This window comes from Mixophyes fleayi, chromosome 8 (assembly GCF_038048845.1).
Source record: "Mixophyes fleayi isolate aMixFle1 chromosome 8, aMixFle1.hap1, whole genome shotgun sequence".
Taxonomy (NCBI): Eukaryota; Metazoa; Chordata; class Amphibia; order Anura; family Limnodynastidae; genus Mixophyes; species Mixophyes fleayi.
In genome coordinates this window covers 67,762,349-67,783,064 of record NC_134409.1, presented here as the reverse complement: position 1 = coordinate 67,783,064, position 20,716 = coordinate 67,762,349, and the positions used below count along the sequence as shown (strand labels likewise).

Here is a 20,716-nt window from a genome sequence, read left to right as displayed (position 1 = left end):
GTGTTGTTAAAAGGCTGCAGTGACATTCTACTGTGCCATAGCTCACCCACAAACAGGAGAGGTGGCAGTGTTTAGTGGTGAAACAGAAATTCCAATAATAAGGCTGGTAATGTTGTTAAAAGTCTGGAGTGATATTCTACTGTGCCATAGCTCATACAGAAACAGGACAGGTAGCAGTGTCCTTGTCACTTTCCAGTCTCCAGTCATGATGATACTAATCCCTCTACATCACGTCATAAAGCCTATGTTCAAGTGCTGGGAAACAGAAATGTAAAAAAAAAAAGCTTGTACCGTTTTAAAGAAAAAAACACCTCTCTAATAAAGGTGAAAATTTTCTGTAGAAAGACATAAAATTGCCAACATGCAATTCTACACAATATATTACCAAGCATACCAGCATCAGCTAGCTCCCTTCTCTCAGCAAGATCACAGCACCTGCAATCTACAATGTCATCATCCTCACACAATATTAATTCATCCCTGCTGGAATCCACCATTACTGAAGTCTCTGTACTTTGATGTAATTGCAGGTAATGGCCTTCCCCGTGGAATTTGTAGCTCATTTAACAACAGAGCTGTCATGATTTTTGGGCAATTCTTTTACACCAGACGAAGGGGTAAATGTATCACACTGAGAGTTTTGCGTAGGGTTTGAAAAGTGGAGATGTTGCCTATAGCATCCAATCAGATTCTAGCTATCATTTTGTAGAATGTACTAAATAAATGATAGCTAGCATCTGATTGGTTTTTCAAACCTGCCGGAAAACTCTCAGCTTGATACATTTATCCCCAAATGTTGTGCTGACACATCTGCATCACCACTGGGTGTCTTGGGAAAGCTAAGTTTTTTCTTAGCAGCAGTTGCCAAAGAAACTGAGGGAGAACGAGTCGTTGTGTCATGTACCACATGAGCTGTCAGCTTGCTGACCAGGAGCTCATTGCATCTCTTGAGATCTGGGTCAGTTGGATAAAAAGAGAAGACATAGTTCTTAAACCTAGGATCAAGCATAGTTGCCAAAATGTAGTGATACGATTTCCAAAACTTTAGCTTGATTTGTGGGGGCCCAAACAAACCAAGTGGCACTCCTTGTCGCTGTCTTGCTTGCTTTGTTAAACTGTATATGTCCTTTTCAATATCTTACATAACGGTAGGTGGGAGGGCCCAAGGACAATTCCATCTTGCACCACTTTTCTTTTCTGCCACTGCTGTGTGGCAATGTTTCCAAGATGTGCTATAACCTGCAGTGTGTCTGTGTCGTTGGTCTGTCGCTTATCATCCAGGCAGCACGCTGCAGTATTTGCCTGAAATGTATGAAAATAATATTGTGACCTGTGAGGTCAAAATTGACTGGAAATGACTGGGAATTAGTGTTATTGAGGTCAATAATAATAATGTAGGAACAAAAAAAGAGCAAAATTATGTGATTTTAGCATATTTTTTACTAAAAAATACAGATCCAAAACCAAAACACGCGAGGGCGATTTTGCCAAAACCAAAACAAGGAGGTCAGTGAATATCTCTAGTATATACTTGCTGAATTGCTAGGTAATGCATTAGCAGGCATGTTTATTGTTTGCTAAATATGTGCATAAAAACATTGAACCCTGGGGGTAACATGCACAACAATATACAAACAAGTAGAGACCAAACTTACCTAAAATATGCAAAACATCACAGAGATACAGGAGGGAGCATTAGCCTCAGGCTATCTATTGGCTAGTTCCACATGTAACATTTTTCAAAATGAATGGCTATATTTATGTACAGTCACATAAATATAACGTCACAACAAGTTACCATCACATTGTTACCAAACTAGTCATTTGTTTGATGAAAAATGTATCAATTTAGACAAATAACAATTTTGACCTTAACGACATTTGCAGTGAATGCACATTGTAAAATGATTTGACTTTAATTGCATGGATACAGATACAATCTTTAAATGCAACTGCTATAGGAAGAACATTTTACACTTAAGATAATTAACTCAATCTGGCTAACTACATATGATTGTATTAGACTGTTAGTCTATAGGTCTGAAACCCCCAGATAGTACTCTTGATAAAAAGAGTACTTTCAGAAAGAAGCCACTCTCTTTGGCTGGTCAACAAAACAACTGAGGTGTTCAGAAGGAGATGTTTCACTATAATATGATATATCTATAGAGACCTGGGGGTAAATGTATCAAGCTGAGAGTTTTCCGGCGGGTTTGAAAAGTGGAGATGTTGCCTATAGCAACCAATCAGATTCTAGCTGTCATTTTGTAGAATGTACTAAATAAATGATAGCTAGAATCTGGGTAAAACTCTCAGCTTGATACATTTACCCCCTAATCTCTTATTTTGTGTTTAGGGTCACAAGAAACTGTGGAATCTTATAGGTAACAAATACTTTACCTTCCTGACATTAAAAAAAAGTAAAAAGCAATAAGTTGTTCATGTGTGTTTCACCAGTGTGCTCTTACCACCAATGGTGTCAGAAGTGTAGATGCTCAAGGAAACAAGTTTACGCTACACAACCCGCATAGACGCTAACATGGAGAAAGTTTTGAGAGCCCTCATGAATGTTGCCACTGAACAGCAAAAACAGCCAGCTCAGGTGCTACGAGTTGCAGAGGTACATGAGGTAAACACCAGGCACTTAAGGGAAGAGTTAGTCAGGGCCATCTTAACAACATTATGGGCCCCCGGGCAAAGCAGTGCACCGGGGCCCCTACATATATAGATATATATATATAGATATAGATGTATAGAGATACAGATATAGATATATAGAGATAGAGATAGAGATAGATAGATGTACTTGCTCAGTGACCCTTGAAGGTTTTTTTGCAGGTTTTTTCTTTTGCAGGATTATTTATTCTAATTAAGAGCCCTGCATATGGGGCCCCCTTGCCCGTGGGGCCCCCGGGCTCCTGCCCATCATGCCCAATGGAAAAGATGGCCCTGGAGTTAGTCCAAACGATGTGTGGTAGAAATGCACCATCTGGTTTGCCCTGCAGAAAATGTCGCCGGCTGATGACATAGAAGAATATCTGGTGTCCTATGGGAGCTGCAAAAAGTGTAAAATTGCCTCCTGAAGTTTGGGCTTAGAGGCTGGCGCCATATCTGACTGGAGAAGCTCAGCGAGCTTATATGGAACTGGATGAGGACCAGGCCTCTGATTATCCGTGTATAAAGTTTGACATATTGGCTCGCATTGGGGTTTCGGGGCCAGGCCGTTCCAGTACTATCACGAATTGTGCTATGATAAAGACAAACCGGCTGAGCTTTCCAAAACTTTACAAAAATAACTGCAATCTGAGGTGAATTTGCCTACCTGGATTATTGAAGTTCTGGCGATAGATTACTGCATCTGGGGGCTGAACCACAGTCTGCAAAGGTGGGTGCTACAATCAGACCTAAAAACTTATGAGGAACTTGCCACAATGATAGAGGTTTTGTGCGCTACAGCAAATCACCTAAGAACCTGCATTCGCGCCAAAGCCGATGCTACGTCAAAAACCAGGTTTCACAATCCTGACTACAGGGTCCAATGGCAAAACTGCTACAAACAGAGGGCCGGGTAACAAAGGTGTCTAATCTGAAGTGCTTTGAATGTGGTGAGTCAGGCCACTTTAGGGCCGAGTGTCCAATACTACTGGAACCCATGGACTATTCTGTTGGACATGTTGGGCCTGCTTTCCCAAGCTGTTGTACCATGGGTCCCACATCCTGAAGTCCTTGTTTGCTCTGGGTAACTGTGCTTATCAACAAAAACCTTGACTTGGCATTGGTTGACTCTGAGAGAAACTTACGTTGATTTCCAGCTCTGCCTTGCCCGAAACCAAGACTACTCGGTTGCCCAAGGTGAAGGTCCTATACATACATGGGACAACTGAGGAGTATGAGTGAACACTTCTGCCAGTCACACTTAAAAACCAAATAGTTTTGGTGGTGGCTGCCATATCGCCTAAATTCCCATATCCACTCATTCTGTGGTAAGATTTCCCACTGTTTAAAGAAGGTGAGCGGGTCCAGCTGGACATGCCACCAACTGATGCAACGGTCGGAAGCCCAGTCTTAAAGGATGTGACTAAGAATCAACAACATCTGGACCTCGATCTTTGGGAATCACCAAACCAGAATGCTATCCTGGGGGGTCACAGCAGGAGTTCCACAAAAGCATGGACAGTCCAAACTAACATTGGTTGGTGACATCGTGGATGAGCCCACACCGCCTGTCAGTGATGGATTGGTCCCCAATACCAATTTTGTTTCCTCTGCAGGACTTTGCGCCTGACCAATTTAAGCTGCACATTTAGAAAATGCTTTTAAAAGTGTGACTGAGGTGAATGGTGTAGAGAAAGCGGCCCAGCCTGCAGAAGGTATACCTTATTTTGTTAAAAAATAAAAAGAACAGTTGATGGTTCCTCATGTCCATGTACCGCTAGAGTTAAAACCAAAACATACACATGTCTGGGGGACACCTGGGGGAGGATAAAACACGGGAATGAGTTCTGCTCGGGTTTAACTGGCCTGGGATACACAGGGCAGTGAAAAGGTATTGCTGGATTGCCGGTCCTATCCCGTTTGCTAGAGAACCTGTCCCAAACCCATGTACAGGGAACCTCTCATCCCGATACCTATAGTATAAGTTCCCTCCGAATGGGTAGCCATGGACCTTATGGGGCCGCTGGAGAAATCCACTAGTCAGCACCAATATATACTAGTGGCACTTGACTATGCGACCAGATATCCAGAGGTACTTCCGCTACGGAACATAAAGTTCAGCACCATAGCTAAAGAACTTGTATTGATATTCAAATACTTGGGAATACCCAAGGAAATGCTCACGGACCAGGCCACCTTGTTCATGTCCAAGCTGATGAAGGATATGTGTCAGTTAGGGGTGACGGCTCTTCACATCTCCATATACCATTCACAAATGGATGGCTTGGTGGAGCGCTTTAACTGCACATTAAAGTACATGGTGCAGGACTAAAAAGATTGGGACACTCTTATTCCCCATTTTATGTTTGTTATCTGTGAGGTACCCCAGGCCTCAACAGGGTTTAGTCCCTTTGGATTATTGATCTGGAGACAGCCCAGAGCTATCTTGTATATTTTTGTGTCCCTAATGTATGAGATGCTAGGAAAGATAGAGCCCATTGTACAACAGCATGTAAAAAAAGGCTCAGGAAGGACAGAAGAGATGTTATAATAAAAGAGCTGTAGTTCGAAATTCCCACCCAGGAAACCAAATTTTTTGCCCCCTGTCAAGGTCTATATGAAGTTCTAGAGGTTGGTCCTCTCAATTACAGGGTCCATTAGTTGGGGAGGAGAAGGGAGGAGCAAAAATACCATGACAATCTCCTTGGTATGATGAGGACACCTCTCCTCGGGTAGTGAGTGCTGTCATTGAAAAGCCTGAGGTGCCCATAGAGCCAGCTTTGTCTAATAAACTGAAACAACAGGCTGAGGAAATTCTATGCTGGAACAGGGAGGTCTTCTCTTCCATTCCTGGGTGCACTACCTTAATTGAACATGTCATTGTTACCCCAGAAGCAGTTGTTGTAAAGCAGAAGCCGTACCGCATTCCAGAAGCCAGATGAGTTGATGTGAAAAAGGAAACTGAGAAGATGAATCAGCTGGACAAAATTGAAGAATCCACTAGTGAGTCAAACAGCACTATTGTGCTAGTTCCGAAGCCCAATGGGAGTATTAGGTTCTGCAATGAATTTAGGCGGTAGGACAGCCCGTCCCAGTTTGATGCCTACCCGATGCCACGTGTGGGCAAACTGGTAGAAAATCTAGTGGGCAGTAACCATCTAACTACTCTTGACTTAACCAAGGGGTATTGGCAAGTTCCCTTTATATCCTCATCCAAGCAAAAGACCTAATTTTCCACCCCTGATGGCCACTTCCAATATAAAGTCGTACCCTTTAGGTTGAATGGGGCACCTGCCACCTTCCAAAGGGCCATGAATAAGTTTCTACGACTTCATACAACTTATGCAGCCGCTTATTTAGACCATATAGTGACTTATATCCCTGACTGGAAATCACATGTGGTCAAAGTCGAGACGGTCTTAGCTTCATTAAGGTCTGCAGGACTAACAGCTAATCCAGAAAAATATGCCATAGCCAGGAGAGAAGCCAAGTATTTGGGATAGGTTGTTGGGCGATAGCGAGTAAAACCCCATCTAGACAAAGTGGAGGCAGTCAAACATTGGCCGAGACCGGAAAAGAAATCGCAGTTAAGAACTTTCCTTGGCTAAGTAGGTTACTATAGGCGATTTGTAAGCCATTTTGCCACTAGAGCTGCTCCACTTACCAACATGTTAAAAAAAAGTTGTCCAGATAGATTAGCCTGATCTGACTCTGCAGAAGCTGCTTGGTCAGATATTTGCTTAGCTCTCTGTTCCTCTTCAGTTTAACAATCACCAGACTTTACCTGTAGTTTCTACCTTCAAGCAGATGCCTCCGTATTGGCCTAAGCGCAGTCTTGTTGCAGGAGAAAGATGGAATAGAAAACCCTGTCCTTCACCTAAGTCGTAAGCTATTTTCAAAGAAACAAAAATATGCCAATGTGAAGAAGAAATGTCTTAGTATAAAATTGGCTACAGAAGCTCTAAACAATTATCTCCTAGGCAGAGAATGCACGCTAATAACAGACCATGCACCATTGCAGTGAATGCAGAACAACCGGGAGGTAAATGCCAGGGTAACACGCTGGATTTTGCATAAAAATGCAGATGTGTTATCAAAAACATTTGCGCTCCAAACAAGTCCGTGTCCCCCTACTTGGTGACACTAGGTATAAAACCTGTTTGTTTCATTGGTCAGAGTGACCAATGCTAGAAAAGCTGGCCGATGTCTAGAGAGATGGTCTCTGTTTACTTAGTGTTTAGAGTCACAAGAAACTGTGTGGAATCTTTATGGTGTCAAATACTTTATCATCCTGACAGCAAAAAAAAGTAAAAATCAAGAAGTTGTTTACGTGTGTTTCACCAGAAGTGTGCTCTTGCCAATCTCTCTCTCTCTCTCCCTCTCTCTGTATATATATATATATAGGAGTTGCATGTTTGCAGAAAATGCAGGAAGCTTTCAAATAGTTCTGTAACCTACAGCCAGGCAAGTTTAAATAAAAAAAAACCTTCTAACATTAGGCATTATGGAACATTAGGGGTGCGGGAAAATGATGATGATGATATATCTAGATAACCCTTTTAAAAGTTACTGTCAGAAGTCAAGTCGGTTATCATACAAGGCAAAAGAATTATTTGGACCAAACCACTATGAATGGTTACATTTTAACCAGAAGTGCATTGTCATAGTTCAAGCAGTTAATTCTTGTAGATGCAATAAGTGCCTTAAACATAATTGGACAGAACTAGGATGATTTATATGTTTAATGTGTCAGTCTAAAGGAATTTAAAAAATGAATAATTGAACTGAATTTGACTAAACTGGTATTAAAACTCTGTAACTCTGTTAATTTTAATATGTGTGCTTTGTAGATTACAACATAGTATTAAATTATTTTAAATAAAGCTGGTGGTGGCTTTGTTACAAACACTGTTCATACAGAGATTTTAGAATAAAAAAAAATCCCATCAAAAACCAAACCCATTACAGTCTACCCCCAACCAATGAAGATGAATAAGCTTTGTACTGCTACAAATAGGTCAAATGATTTACTACAACTTTTGTTTTGCTTGAGTCGCCAAACAAAAGAGCTTCAAGCTGGAATCTTCATTCATCCTCATTGTTTTTACTATTTATGGGTGTAACCAAATTATGGATACCTTTCCTATGTTTGACAAATGAGGAAATGCAAAAACATTAATAATCAGTGTTTCAAACATTGATGACTACTATTAACATTATCTTTATCTATTAACTTTTCAGATTTACTTCCACTTCATTTAAGCAACAACTTATTTATTTGTAATTTAACACATAAGATAACCAATTCAATTTTAACACAGTTTGGTCAAAATATTTATTATTTCTTCTTACACTCAACATTGCTTATTTGCACAGGTCCTAAAGGTGTCATACATGACTGGAGAAAGTTCAAGCTAGTCAGTGAGGATCAAGAAGCAATAGCAGCGAGCAAGAAGGAAATCATCCGGCAAATGTCTTCTCCGTATAAATCACCAAGCAAAGAAGAAAAGGAAACAAGAGAAAAATTCACTCGTAAGGTAACAGCCTCATATAGTGTATTGGTGCATTTACAACAAACACGGTAACATTGCAGTTTCCTATTCAAAAGGAAAATGTGTTTTATTTATGAGTTTGGATTATTTGCACTATTGTTCTACAAATTCTAATGAAAGTGATCCAGGCAGTAGCCCGAGTTGCGGCATAAGTGTAGTAACAAAACTTTGTGAATATATATTTGGATCTGTATGACGCTTGGCGTCTGACATATCCCTCTTCTAGATCATATACAAACTATTCACCTCCACATGACTTGTACACAAGAATTGACTACTTTTTTGTTGACCATCTGACTACACAGAAAATAGATGAGGTCCAAGTACTCCCTGTTTCCTGGTCTGACCATGAAGCGGTAGAATTGACACTTCGTTTACCTCAACAAAATTACACTCGCCCAAAATGGAGACTCAATGAAACCCTTCTGCTTAAACAAGACCACATCTTAGAAATTACACAAGCAATTACAGAATATGTTTCCCTTAATTCTTCTCCAGATATATCTCAAGCAATTTTATGGGAGGCACATAAGGCCACAATACGTGGTACTATTATTAGTATGTCATCAAAACAAAAAAAAGAGGAAATCGATTGTATAAAATCCTTAGAATTAGACATTCACAATACCAGACTTCTCCATCAGCAGCACCCTAAAAGACGAATATATTTAAAATTGTTATCACTTAAAGGCCAATTAAATCACATTCTTTCAAAAAAAGCGGCCAAAACCCTCCCATGGCTAAAACAAAAATATTATGAGAAGGGTGATAAGGCAGATTCTATCTTAGCGCGCAAATTAAAAGCTAAGCGAACGAAGAATAGAATCTCTTCTATAAAATCTTCTACAGGCTCATTACTATATAACCCAAAACATATAGCACATAGATTTCGAGAATATTACGAATCCCTATATAATATCACCCCAGACATCACAGACCCCCTCCTTCTAAAAATCCAGCATAAAAAAATACCTCCAATCGTGCCATCTCCCTAAAATAACCCCTGCACAGCTAGCCTCCCTCAACGCTGAGATCACGACAGAAGAAATCATCGATGTTATTAAATCTCTGAAACGTCAATCAGCTCCCGGACCAGATGGATTTACTATTATAAGAAATTCATCAAGCCCTTGGCACCCATGCTATCTGGTTTGTTTAACTTCATATTATCGGGGGGCAAATTCAACGGGGCGACCACTGGAGCAGGGATTGTAGTCATTCCCAAACCTGGGAGGGATCCCACAGAAGCAGGGAGCTACCCCCCCATCTCACTCTTAAATGTTGATTTAAAAATCTTTGCTAAGGTTCTCGCCAATAGACTGAGCCCAGTACTACCCTCAATAGTACACCCAGACCAGGTGGGTTTCATCCCGGGTAGGCAACCTTCGGACAACACTAGAAGGCTGATTGATTTGATCCATATAGCTAATACAGATGCTCTCCCGGCTCTGGTGGTCGCCTTAGACGCCGAAAAGGCCTTTGATAGGGTCGCTTGGCCTTTCATGCAACAAACATTAGTTTCTATGGAAATTCAAGGAGACTTCTGTCGTGGTATCTCAGCATTATACCATAATCCAACAGCATCAGTATTAGCCAATGGCTTCCCCTCTACTCCTTTTACTATACACAATGGCACCAGACAGGGATGCCCTCTTTCCCCCCTTATATTTGCCCTCATTATGGAACCCCTTGCAGCGCGCATACGAAACAACCCTGATATTACGGGTATACCAACCTCCACTAGGGACCATAAAATTGCTTTGTACGCTGATGATGTCATCTTATCACTGACTAACCCTCATATCACGCTCCCAAATCTTATTAAAGAAATTGACACATACAGCTCCCTTTCCAACTATAAGATTAACGCTGACAAATCCGAGATTTTGAGTTTAAATATTGCGCCCGCGAAAACTCAGACACTTAAAACTAACTTCAAATTTAGGTGGCAATCTAAGCAACTCAAATATCTAGGTGTATACCTAACTAAATCTTACTCCCAACTTTATGCTGCTAATTTCCCAAAGCTCTTTAACACAATAAAAGCTGACCTTACACAGTGGTCTAAACTTATGGTCTCCTGGTTTGGTCGTATAGCCACTATAAAAATGAATATATTACCCCGCCTCCTCTATTTATGGCAGGCCCTCCCCATACGTGTTCCCATGCATGTACTTAAAAACTTACAGCAATCCCTGTCAAAATTCATATGGGCCGGTCGTAAACCAAGAATCCGACTTCGGCTTTCATTCAAACACCAAAGTATAGGAGGCCTGGGTGTACCGAATTTAATAAAATACTATCAAGCCACTCATTTAGTGCAATGCGTCCTTTGGCACTCTCCCCCAGATCGGCGTGTCTGGACACATGTAGAAGCTGATTTACTTAACCTATACTCACCCTCCTCGTTGCTTTGGACCAAGCCTCAGCACAGAACCAAACTCTTAAACTATACCCCCACAGCTAAATTCTCATTAGCTATCTGGGAGCGAGTGACACGTATATATGAAATTCGTTCCCAACATCCGCTGCTCGTCCCATTATGGAACTCTCCTGATTTCCCCCCAGGGATAAATCATAAAGCCTTCCATTGCTGGACTCGCCACCATCTTCTATTTCCATGGGACATTGCTCGCATGAATATCTTCCCTACATTTGCGGAGCTAAAAAAAAGATACAATTTTCCCAATTCAATTTTTTATCAGTACCTATAAATTAGACACTTCTACAACTCCCTACCTAAACCAGCCCTCACAGATCAGTGCTCTCCCCGAGAATCATTCTGCAAGCACCCAAACTCCACGAGAGGCCTCATATCCTCATTATACCAACTATTAAACAATTATGGCCTTCCATCTAAAGAACCACATGAACTCGCGTGGGAAAAAGACACAGGAGAGATTATAGATCCTAAAGAGTGGACCAAGATTAGAACTAATCTGGCTAAAACCCTCTAACTCTGTTCGAATCAAAGAAAATTCATTCAAAATATATAGTAGATGGTACTTGGTCCCATCGCGTCTTCATTCTATATTCCCAGCCTCTTCGGACAGATGTTGGAGGGAGTGTGGTTGTGGGGGCTCCCTGCTGCACGTTTGGTGGTCATGCCCCAAGATAGTCTCATACTGGCAACAGGTCCATAAGTTGATATCCTCCATTACTCACATTCAAATTCCTGACACACCGCTCTTTTCATTACTCCCTAGACCTCTCCCTAATATATCCCGCCCAACTCAAAAACTAATTAGACATATTCTTAATGCAGCTAACTGCCTGGTTGCTTTGCACTGGAAGAACTCGATCCCACCCTCACTTACTGCGACCATAAATTTTGTATGGTCAACATATCAATTGGAAAGTATAACCGCCACCCTCAACGATACTCCAATTCAATTCAAAGCTGTGTGGAACCCCTGGACATCCTTTTATGAAGCAGAACCGCCCCTTTCTACCGTTTGACATTCTCTTAGTTTAACTTACTATCTAATTACTTCTTCCTGATTGGAGATGACTGACTAAATATACCAATCTCTTGCTCTAGTTACCATAGTCAAACTCACTCATCTTTATTTTTCTCTCTCCCTCATCAGATACCTTCCTTCTCTTCCCCCTTAACCCCCTGTATGTCTCCCCTCACCTACAAACTTTTTCTCTTTGAATTATATACACCAAATCTACATTTAGATTTTACATCACTTTATCATACGCCTGCAAATGTTTTCATTTTATCCACATGTATTTATGTTCTTCTCCATTTATACAACTCATTGCTGATGTTTTATACGTGTAAACCTGTTTAAATAAACAATAAAAAATTTTGTTTAAAAAAATAAATAAATATATATTTGGTAACATTTCCGGAAAATAAAATGTATGTAAGTTATTGGGGTGTGGGTGAATGGAAAAGTATCTTGCCTTAGGTACAGTACAAAATGAATGTAAGGGTTATTTTTTAATATTGTCCCATTTCTGGAGCACTACTATTTAAATCCGAATTCAATTTTTGTCCACACAAGCCGATCTCATGATTTAAAAACCCTGTTGGCAAAGCACTGACTAAGAGGGTGCTGCTTAAAAATCTCCCTATCTCTTCTCATATTTTAATGAGGCTGTCTCTATAGCGCTTGACATGCGGAATATAAAAACTTATCCTGCACTAAGGAGCACAAACATATATTCTCCTTGTTTTGCTCTAAATGTGGTTTGAGCACAGCTTGTACCAGATTTTTCTAACTATAAGATTCACAAAGAACACCAACAATTTTAGATGTTTAAAATATTTTTTAAGAATACCCTGGTCAAACACCCCAATGCATTATCTGACACATACACATGTGACCTAGATTAACATGCATACATATAAACCCTTAAATATATCACATATACACAAATACACTCCCATTCAACCTATTAAGACTTTATTCTTAAGTTCTTTTACCCACCTATTAACACTCCTTGCTTTCAACTTCTCTAATGTTCTTGGTTTTCCATACCACTGTCTCTACCTCACCTTTCAACTCTACCTTTCCTTTCCTTTATTATCTTACTCATTTCTCCCTTCTTTTTGATCTCTATGTCCCTCATGTGTCTCTGCTTGGAGCTCACATACCTGAGAATCAACATAGCAAAGGGATGAACAAACAAAAAGTCCCCAGTAGACACAACTGGGGTGGGGTGGAGGGGGGGGGGGGGTGTGAATTGAATTGCAACTAGTGAGGAGCAGTTTCTGGAAGAGACAGTCATTTTCGGGAAGAGCCCTACTGCCGGAAACCTGGATAAATGATCAGGATGGGTGTACATTCATTTTTATTATACGATGCATCTACATTTTAAGATGCCATTTTCTATTTTAAACATGCATTTTATGGTCCAGAAAATATAGTATAAATTATTTAGTAAAATGATCAAAAACACATAACAGCGTTAAAAATTCAAAAGGGTATAAAAATATCGAAATGTACTTAACTCACTATGGCAGAAGTAATCAAATCAAAACTGGGAATAGTAAACTAAAATATTTAAAGATACATATTCATAAAAAATACATATACACGTAAAAATCTCGAGAATCAGTGGCGCACGCAGGGGGGGTTTCTGAGTCTCTAGAAACCCCCCTGCGCTAACTAAGTGGCCACTGTCCTATACAGCAGCTGTGGCGCTGTCAAAGAAGCATCCGCGGCGGTGCTGGCTGTATAGGACAGCGCTGGCAAAACGGAGCTGCTGCGCATGCGCAGCAACTCTCTCGATTTATTTTTTTTTGCTTTTTTTTGGGTCGGCGGGGAGAAACCCCCCCCCGACAATCCTCCGTGTGCCCCTAAGAATATCCTATATAAAGCTTGTCTTTGATAAAGTTTGCCTGAGCTGAACGAAAGGCGTCGACAGTGAGGAGTAAGAGGAAGCTATCATCTCTGTATGATTTTACATTAGCAACATCTATCGATGCAACAGATTCCATCTGGTTAATGATTGCTTATACAAAGGCCACTGAACCGTGCATGAATCACTTCTAAGCAAATCAAGTAAATCTGATAACACACGACGTCTGTGGATATTCGTGGGGCCAGCGCTCCTGTGTCAATGACAGCTGCTGCGTACATTCATTTGTGCAGATCCAGGACTGACAAGCATTTCCACGGCAGGATTGTGTTTGCAACAATTTGCTTTTATCGTTAGTGATCACTAGATAGTGGCATTAACTCTATTTTCAACTACTAACCAGACCAAACGGCACGCGACAACTGTGGTTGTCCGTGGGGCTAATGATACTGTGTCTACACTGGCTGTTGTATTTACACACGCTTACAGAGCTGGGTCTGACAAGCCCCAACATGGCAGGACTGTGCCTGGAGGAATTGGCTGGAAATCAAGACGATTCATTCAACTGTATTAAGAACATCTGCCTACTGTGTTGTTATCAATATACCGACAATTAACAGATTCTAAACTAGTGAATCAAACATTTTATTATGTGTTAAATCAGTGGACATTCAGATTCAGTTCTAATTGAGACCGGTCTTTTTATATGGGAGATTTTTATGTGTATGTATTTTTTAGAGATGGGCGGGCTCGGTTCCCCGAGAACCTAACCCACCCGAACTTTGCCTATCCGAGTACCGTGCCGAGCAGGCTCGGTACTTTCCCGCTCGCTCGGATTACAAATCGAGGCCGAACGTCATTGTGATGTTGTCGGATCTCGGTTCTCGCGATATTTGAAAATTATAAATACACGCCTCCACAGCAATCCATCGCCATTTGACAGAGGGAGAGAGCAGGGTGTAGTCACAGACTGATTAGAGCAGGGACAGAGAATACAATTCTGATTACAATTCTGATAACAATTGATAGAGAAGAGAGGAGGATAGAGGAGTCTTTTTTTTCAATATTTGGCACTACAAGTGCTTTTGGGGTGTCCCCCATTCTTTTGCATTAATATTTCTGGCTGTCAAAAGTCCTGTTTGTCAGCAATCTGAAAAATAACTTTTAGCACTCCCAAGTGCTTTTGGGGTGTCCCACATTCTTTTGCATTAATATTTCTGGCTGTCAAAAGTCCTGTTTGTCAGCAATCTGAAAAATAATTTTTAGCAATCCCAAGTGCTTTTGGGATGTCCCCCATTCTTTTTCATTAATATTTCTGGCTGTCAAAAGTACTATTTTTTAGCAGTCTAAAAAAATAATATTTAGCACTCCCAAGTGCTTTGGGGTGTCCCCCATTCTTTTGCATTAATATTTCTGGCTGTCAAAAGTCATATTTGTCAGCAGTACCCAAAACAATTTGTAGCACTCCCAAGTGCTATGGGCTCATAATGGATTCAAAGCAGTCCATATATGAGCAGAATCAGCAACCAGGTTCTGTCACCAGTCCTGATGGTAGTGTTCCCAGTACGTCATCTGGGAAAGGCGATGTCAAACTACACAGTCTTTTGAAATCAGTCAAAAAAACACACACCAAAAAAACATTTACCCAATTGAAGCGCAAAAGAAGTGTAACTGAGGAAAAGTTAAGTGCCGATAAAAAAAAAAATTGCCAACATGCCATTCTACACATGCAGTGGCAAAGAGAGAATGAGGCCTTCGCCTTTCTCTATTAGTGGCAGATCCAAAAATGTTACCGAGCCTTCATCTTGTACGGACACTCGTGACAAAGCAAAACCAAGTAATTTGGAGTCTAAAAGTGGTGCACAAGTACTGTTACGCGTGAAAGTCGAGCTGCAAGAAAACAGTAAGGCATTAGAGGATAATGTATGCTCTGAATCAGAAATGACACCAATCCCTGTGAAGTCCATCCACCAGTGGTATGTTTAATCGTGAGCATTCTGTTAGTGACAGTGTACCCATAAAGAAGGTTCCTTTCAGCAGTTTTGCTCATGTGTGCCTTAACAGCCCGAGTGTAGTCGGTGATACAACAATTGAGGATGCCACTTTTGAATTAGAAGAGGATGAGGGGGAGATTTGTGTAGGCGACAAGGGCACTAATGATGATGTTGATGATTATGATGCAGACAGATACCAAATTGCCTTTCTCAATTTCTATTTATATTCTAGACTCTATGACGGCTGAATAGTTTTCTATTTTACTCCTAGTGGAGAGGGGGTCTGATGCAGACAGATATCAAACTACCTTGGTCCTTTTATTTTTACTTTCTAATTCCACAGTCTATGCAGGCTGCTTTTTTTTCTATTCAACTACAAATGGAGGATGGGGGGGACATAGATAGCCACCAAACTACCGTGGTCCATTTATTTTTACTTTCTAATTCCACAATCTATGCAGGCTGCTTTTTTTCTATTCAACCACAAGTGGAGGGTGTAATATACACCCAAAGACGATGGCTACATTGCCAATAATCAAAGATGGAGGAGGTAGACAACCAGGTTTGTCTGTATAATTTGCAGGCAAGTGTTCGCATTAAGGACGGCCTACCAGGGATTAAACTGTTTTTTTTATAATTTATTAGCTTTAGAATTACCTCGCTTATCCGAAAAACTAGTGGAGCACTAAATTAGGTTATTTTAGACCAAAAAAAATTGTATTTTTTTCAAAAATGGCAAAGCAAAACCAAACAAAACCAAAACCAAAACCAAAAAACGCAATGACGGTTTGGCAAAACCAAAACACGACGGTAATCCAGATCCAAAACCAAAACCACAACACGGTGGTCAGTGAGCATCTCTAGTATTTTTTATGAATATGTATCATTAAAATATTTTGGTTTACTATTCCCAGATTTGGTTTGATTACTTCTGCCATAGTGAGTTATGAGTACATTTAGATATTTTTCTACCCTATTGGATTTTTAGCCGAGTTATGTGTTTTTGATCATTTTCAGAGGGTCTGGCATTAACCCTTCATATATTACAGCTGCTGTTAACTTAATTTTATTGATACAAATTAGCTCAGCGCAGGACATACCCTTCTTTTTTCCATAAATTATTTAGTACCATTTGCAAACACCACAGATGAACTCAAGTAGTGATAACAATTTATAGAACTCCACGAAGGAATGAGAAATTTACTTGGGAATATTAAACAAAAAATGCTTACTTGTTGTACTACCTTGTTGTGTATATAATGAACAATCTGTCACCTATAAAATAAAATGCAATAATTTACCAATCTACGGTACATAAGAGTATGTAAACTTCGGAGTGGTTCCTATTGGTTACTGCACATTCATGTTATTGCTTTTTTACATTTGAAATTATTATGAATGCATTATTTAAATTGCCATTGATCATTCTAATTTCCCCCCACAGATGAGTATGCAAGAATATGAACTAATCCATGACAAGGAAGATGAAAATTGTCTACAAAAATACCGTAAACAATGTATGCAGGATATGCACCAGAGGTTGAGTTTTGGTCCTAAATATGGGTACCTATGTGAGCTCAAAAGTGGGGATGAATTTTTAGAAGCAATAGAGAAAGAGCAAAAGAGCACTACAGTTATTGTTCATATTTTTGCTGATGAGATCAAGGCTTGTGAGGCACTAAATAATTGTTTAACTTGTCTTGCATTAGAGTATCCAACAGTGAAGTTCTGTAAAATTAAGTCGGCTGACACAGGAGCAGGGGATCGGTTCTCTAGAGATGTCCTACCAACTATATTAGTCTATAAGGCAGGTGAACTCATTAGCAATTTCATCAATGTTACTGAAAATTTAAATGATGAGTTCTTTGCTGGGGATGTGGAGTCTTTTCTTAACGAATATGGGCTTCTGCCTGAAAGGGAAATCCAGGGCATAACATGTGATGAAGGAGAAGGGGATATTGAATAGTTTAAAATAGCCACTTTTCGCAAGAGCATACCTTACCAACATAAGGATTGTTTTTATATTTTTTTGCTCATCAAAGTCATTTAAAGGGAATACCATATAAAAAATCTTTGAAGTGGTCTGAAGCATGTTTATGGTTATGTTAACCAAAGTAAACCTGCTTTTCATAAAGTGTTACATTTTAATATAATTATTAGGCTCTGTGATAAGTGAAGAGTTTTAGAAAATGTATTTATGTATCTAACCAGCATGACCATACTACCTTTTGTTATAGTGGTGTATAACATTTAGTAGAGAATGACATTTCTCCAGGACTCTCTAATTTATTATATTACATATCATTACTATGACCTTTGCCATTCCTTAAGTTGTCATAGAGTTCTGTGGAATATTTTTGGTCACAATGTGATCTACCAATACAATGGGCAGATTAGGCAGAAACAAAACAAAAAAAATAACTTTGTCAATCTAATATGGATAATACCACTATAATATTTTAATAATAATCAGATTCTGTTACCGTACTCTGGTTAGTTTGTGGGTTTTACACAGACGAGCGTTAGCTTCCAAGTGACAACAAAGCTGCATAATATGAAAACAATAAGAAATTTACTTTAATAAAGCTATGAGTACATCTTTTATAGTATGTTTAGGACAACATCACAACACTAGAAAAAATAGTAAATAAATAAATTACTATTTAATAAAATATCTGTAGTGCAAATCTGTTACAAAAACAAAATAAATAATGAACACCTTCCACCCTTTTATTACTAAGGCAATATATTCCTTTTTTAGTTTTGCATTATCTACACTCAAGGTACATAAAAAGAACTTGAATGTTATTAGTCCCTGTACTATAGTAAAGCAAAAGAAGCAAAATTAATGGCAAAATTAGAAATCAGATGTGCTTAAGATAGCAATTTTTTTATTACATACTTGTTCTAAATTGTAAGCTATTAAAACAATAAAAAAAATTACATTTGAAGTGTATACCACCTTAGTGGCCAGTTATTTACATATTTAAATTCCCTACCTATCTTCCAATTGTTATTTACATTTACAGTTTAAATCCTCTGACATTTCCATTAAAGTGATGGTGGATGTGGGCAGTACTATTTGTCCCCATTCAGGGCCTGATTCATTAAGACACGCAAAACCAAAGTACATTTTATTTTTTGTTTAAAAAAAAAAAAATGCACATAAATCGGGCATATGTATGTCCATATTCAACAAGAAGCAGATCTAAAGAGAAGATTGTTGTTGAATACGGGTTTAGGTGTGCTTTGCTCTACCAAATAAATACACTGCAGGATATGTCCATACAGTATGTGGAATATAAAGTCCCAAATGAAGGCACAGGAGAAAATAGTATTTAATATCACTTGTTAATAAAATAAGCATTAATGACAAAACATTAAAAGTTTTTCCCACCATATTTTTCATCAATAGAATACATTTAAGATGTTATGAATGTCTACTGTAAATATATTCCATTTTAACAGTTGCTCCTGATTGCAAACACATATTCTAGCTTGTATACGCGGCTGTCATCACTAGTAATCGGCACTTACACCAGACCTCTAGCTGGTACAAGTAATACAACAGAAAAACATGTACCTTTGAGATGTCCATAACTTGAACCAGACGTTGCTGCGTTCGCTTGAGCTTGGCACGCCCTTACTGTACCTTGGTACGTGCATAAGCCCAATCCACATCTTGATACACCCATGAAATAATAGTCTTTAGTAAGGGTCCTTTTGCCCTCATGGATGCATTAGATGTTGATGCGTCCACTGGTGCATGGTCAGGCTCTGGGCATGAGCGATTTTACAGAATATACATCACATTGGCATTTATGTTCCTTAAAGAATCTGGTCCTCAGTGTATGCCACCTGAAACAGCAGGCAGGATGTTTCCTCATTTCGGGTAATTTTAGATCCACTGCCCTAGAGAGTGTATCTGGCCAATGATTGTCTATGGATAAAGGGTTTAATAATTGCAAAGGATCCTATTGCTATTTTACTTTTAAATATGCAAACATCTATCCCAAAAAAATCTATCCTTTAAACCAAGTAAATGGTCCTTTCATTGATTTCTCTGAAGCAAATATGAGAAAACAAAATTAAGCTGACCATGTGTCCAGCTTGATCAATGGATCTGTAAGTAGTTTGTACACACAGGTGAAGGGAGACACTGAACAGATCCCATCATTTAGACATTAGGAAATCTGCTGGATTCAAATGTAAAACTAGCTGCAATCACTTCTCACCACCTTCTATGTCAGTAGATTACCTCACAGCTTACACGTTATCACCTAGCAATATTTCCATCCTGCAGAATCAAATCAGTTACAATCTTTAGATGATTCAATTTTGCAAAAAATACAAAATTGGACAGCCAAATCTGAGCAATTGCCATAACATATATTGAAACATCAAACAGTTTATTTATTACATGATGTGCACATAAACGTGCGCCTGTTAAAGGGGTTGCACGTCTTTGTATAACCCCTGTGATTTAGGCACACCTCCCATTAGTTACTGAATGTGGCCATTTACTGCCAGTAGAAGAGAGTATTTATTGTCCATGAGAACTGAATGTAAAATAAAAAAAAACTCCTGCTCTATGTATAAATAGTAAATATGGTTCCTGAATGGACAGAAGAGGATACTCTTTTCATAAGTCACGATTATTATACATCCTCACACTGGCCAGTTTATTAGTTAAAATGTGCTGTTCTGTTATATCCATCACCAGTGTTGTAAGACCCACATAGGATGTAACTATAGGTGGTGTGTCTACGTAGTAATGGTTGTACAAATATGTACAACCTCTTTATTGTTGCCACACATGCACACTCTTAATTTTAATCAAATGATTAAGTGAATAAATGTCTCCAATGAATTGGGCACCTGATTGGATTTCCAAGGCACCCATTAAAACAAATTCAGACTGTGGAACTGTGTTTTACTAATTACCAAGAAATAAACCCATAGAGTTATACTAATCCTGAATATAGGGTTTGTGTAAACCCAACCTATCCATCCTAAAATATCATGCATATGCATTAACTCCTAGGAATTTGTTATTAATTTTGATTCATTAAGATTAATGAGAGCAAATGTCTGATTAGTTGCTAAAGGTTGTGGCACACATATTTATAGTTGTTAATGCTTATGTTAACATCTTGTTAAACCAAAAACGATCAAAAAATAAAACTGGATGTGCTATAA

At 39.2% G+C, this 20,716-nt stretch overlaps 1 protein-coding gene across 1 annotated transcript in view; it reads left to right on the top strand.

The window, feature by feature from the left end:
- PDC (phosducin) overlaps positions 1–18,647 on the top strand; it is a 61,939-nt gene extending 43,292 nt beyond the window's left edge. The window contains exons 3-4 of the mRNA XM_075182681.1: positions 8,032–8,192; positions 16,962–18,647. Of these exons, the coding sequence (XP_075038782.1) occupies positions 8,032–8,192; positions 16,962–17,483 (683 nt within the window). The 3' untranslated portion in view covers positions 17,484–18,647. The remainder of the gene's footprint in view (positions 1–8,031; positions 8,193–16,961) is intronic.
- The last annotated feature ends 2,069 nt before the right edge of the window (positions 18,648–20,716 follow it).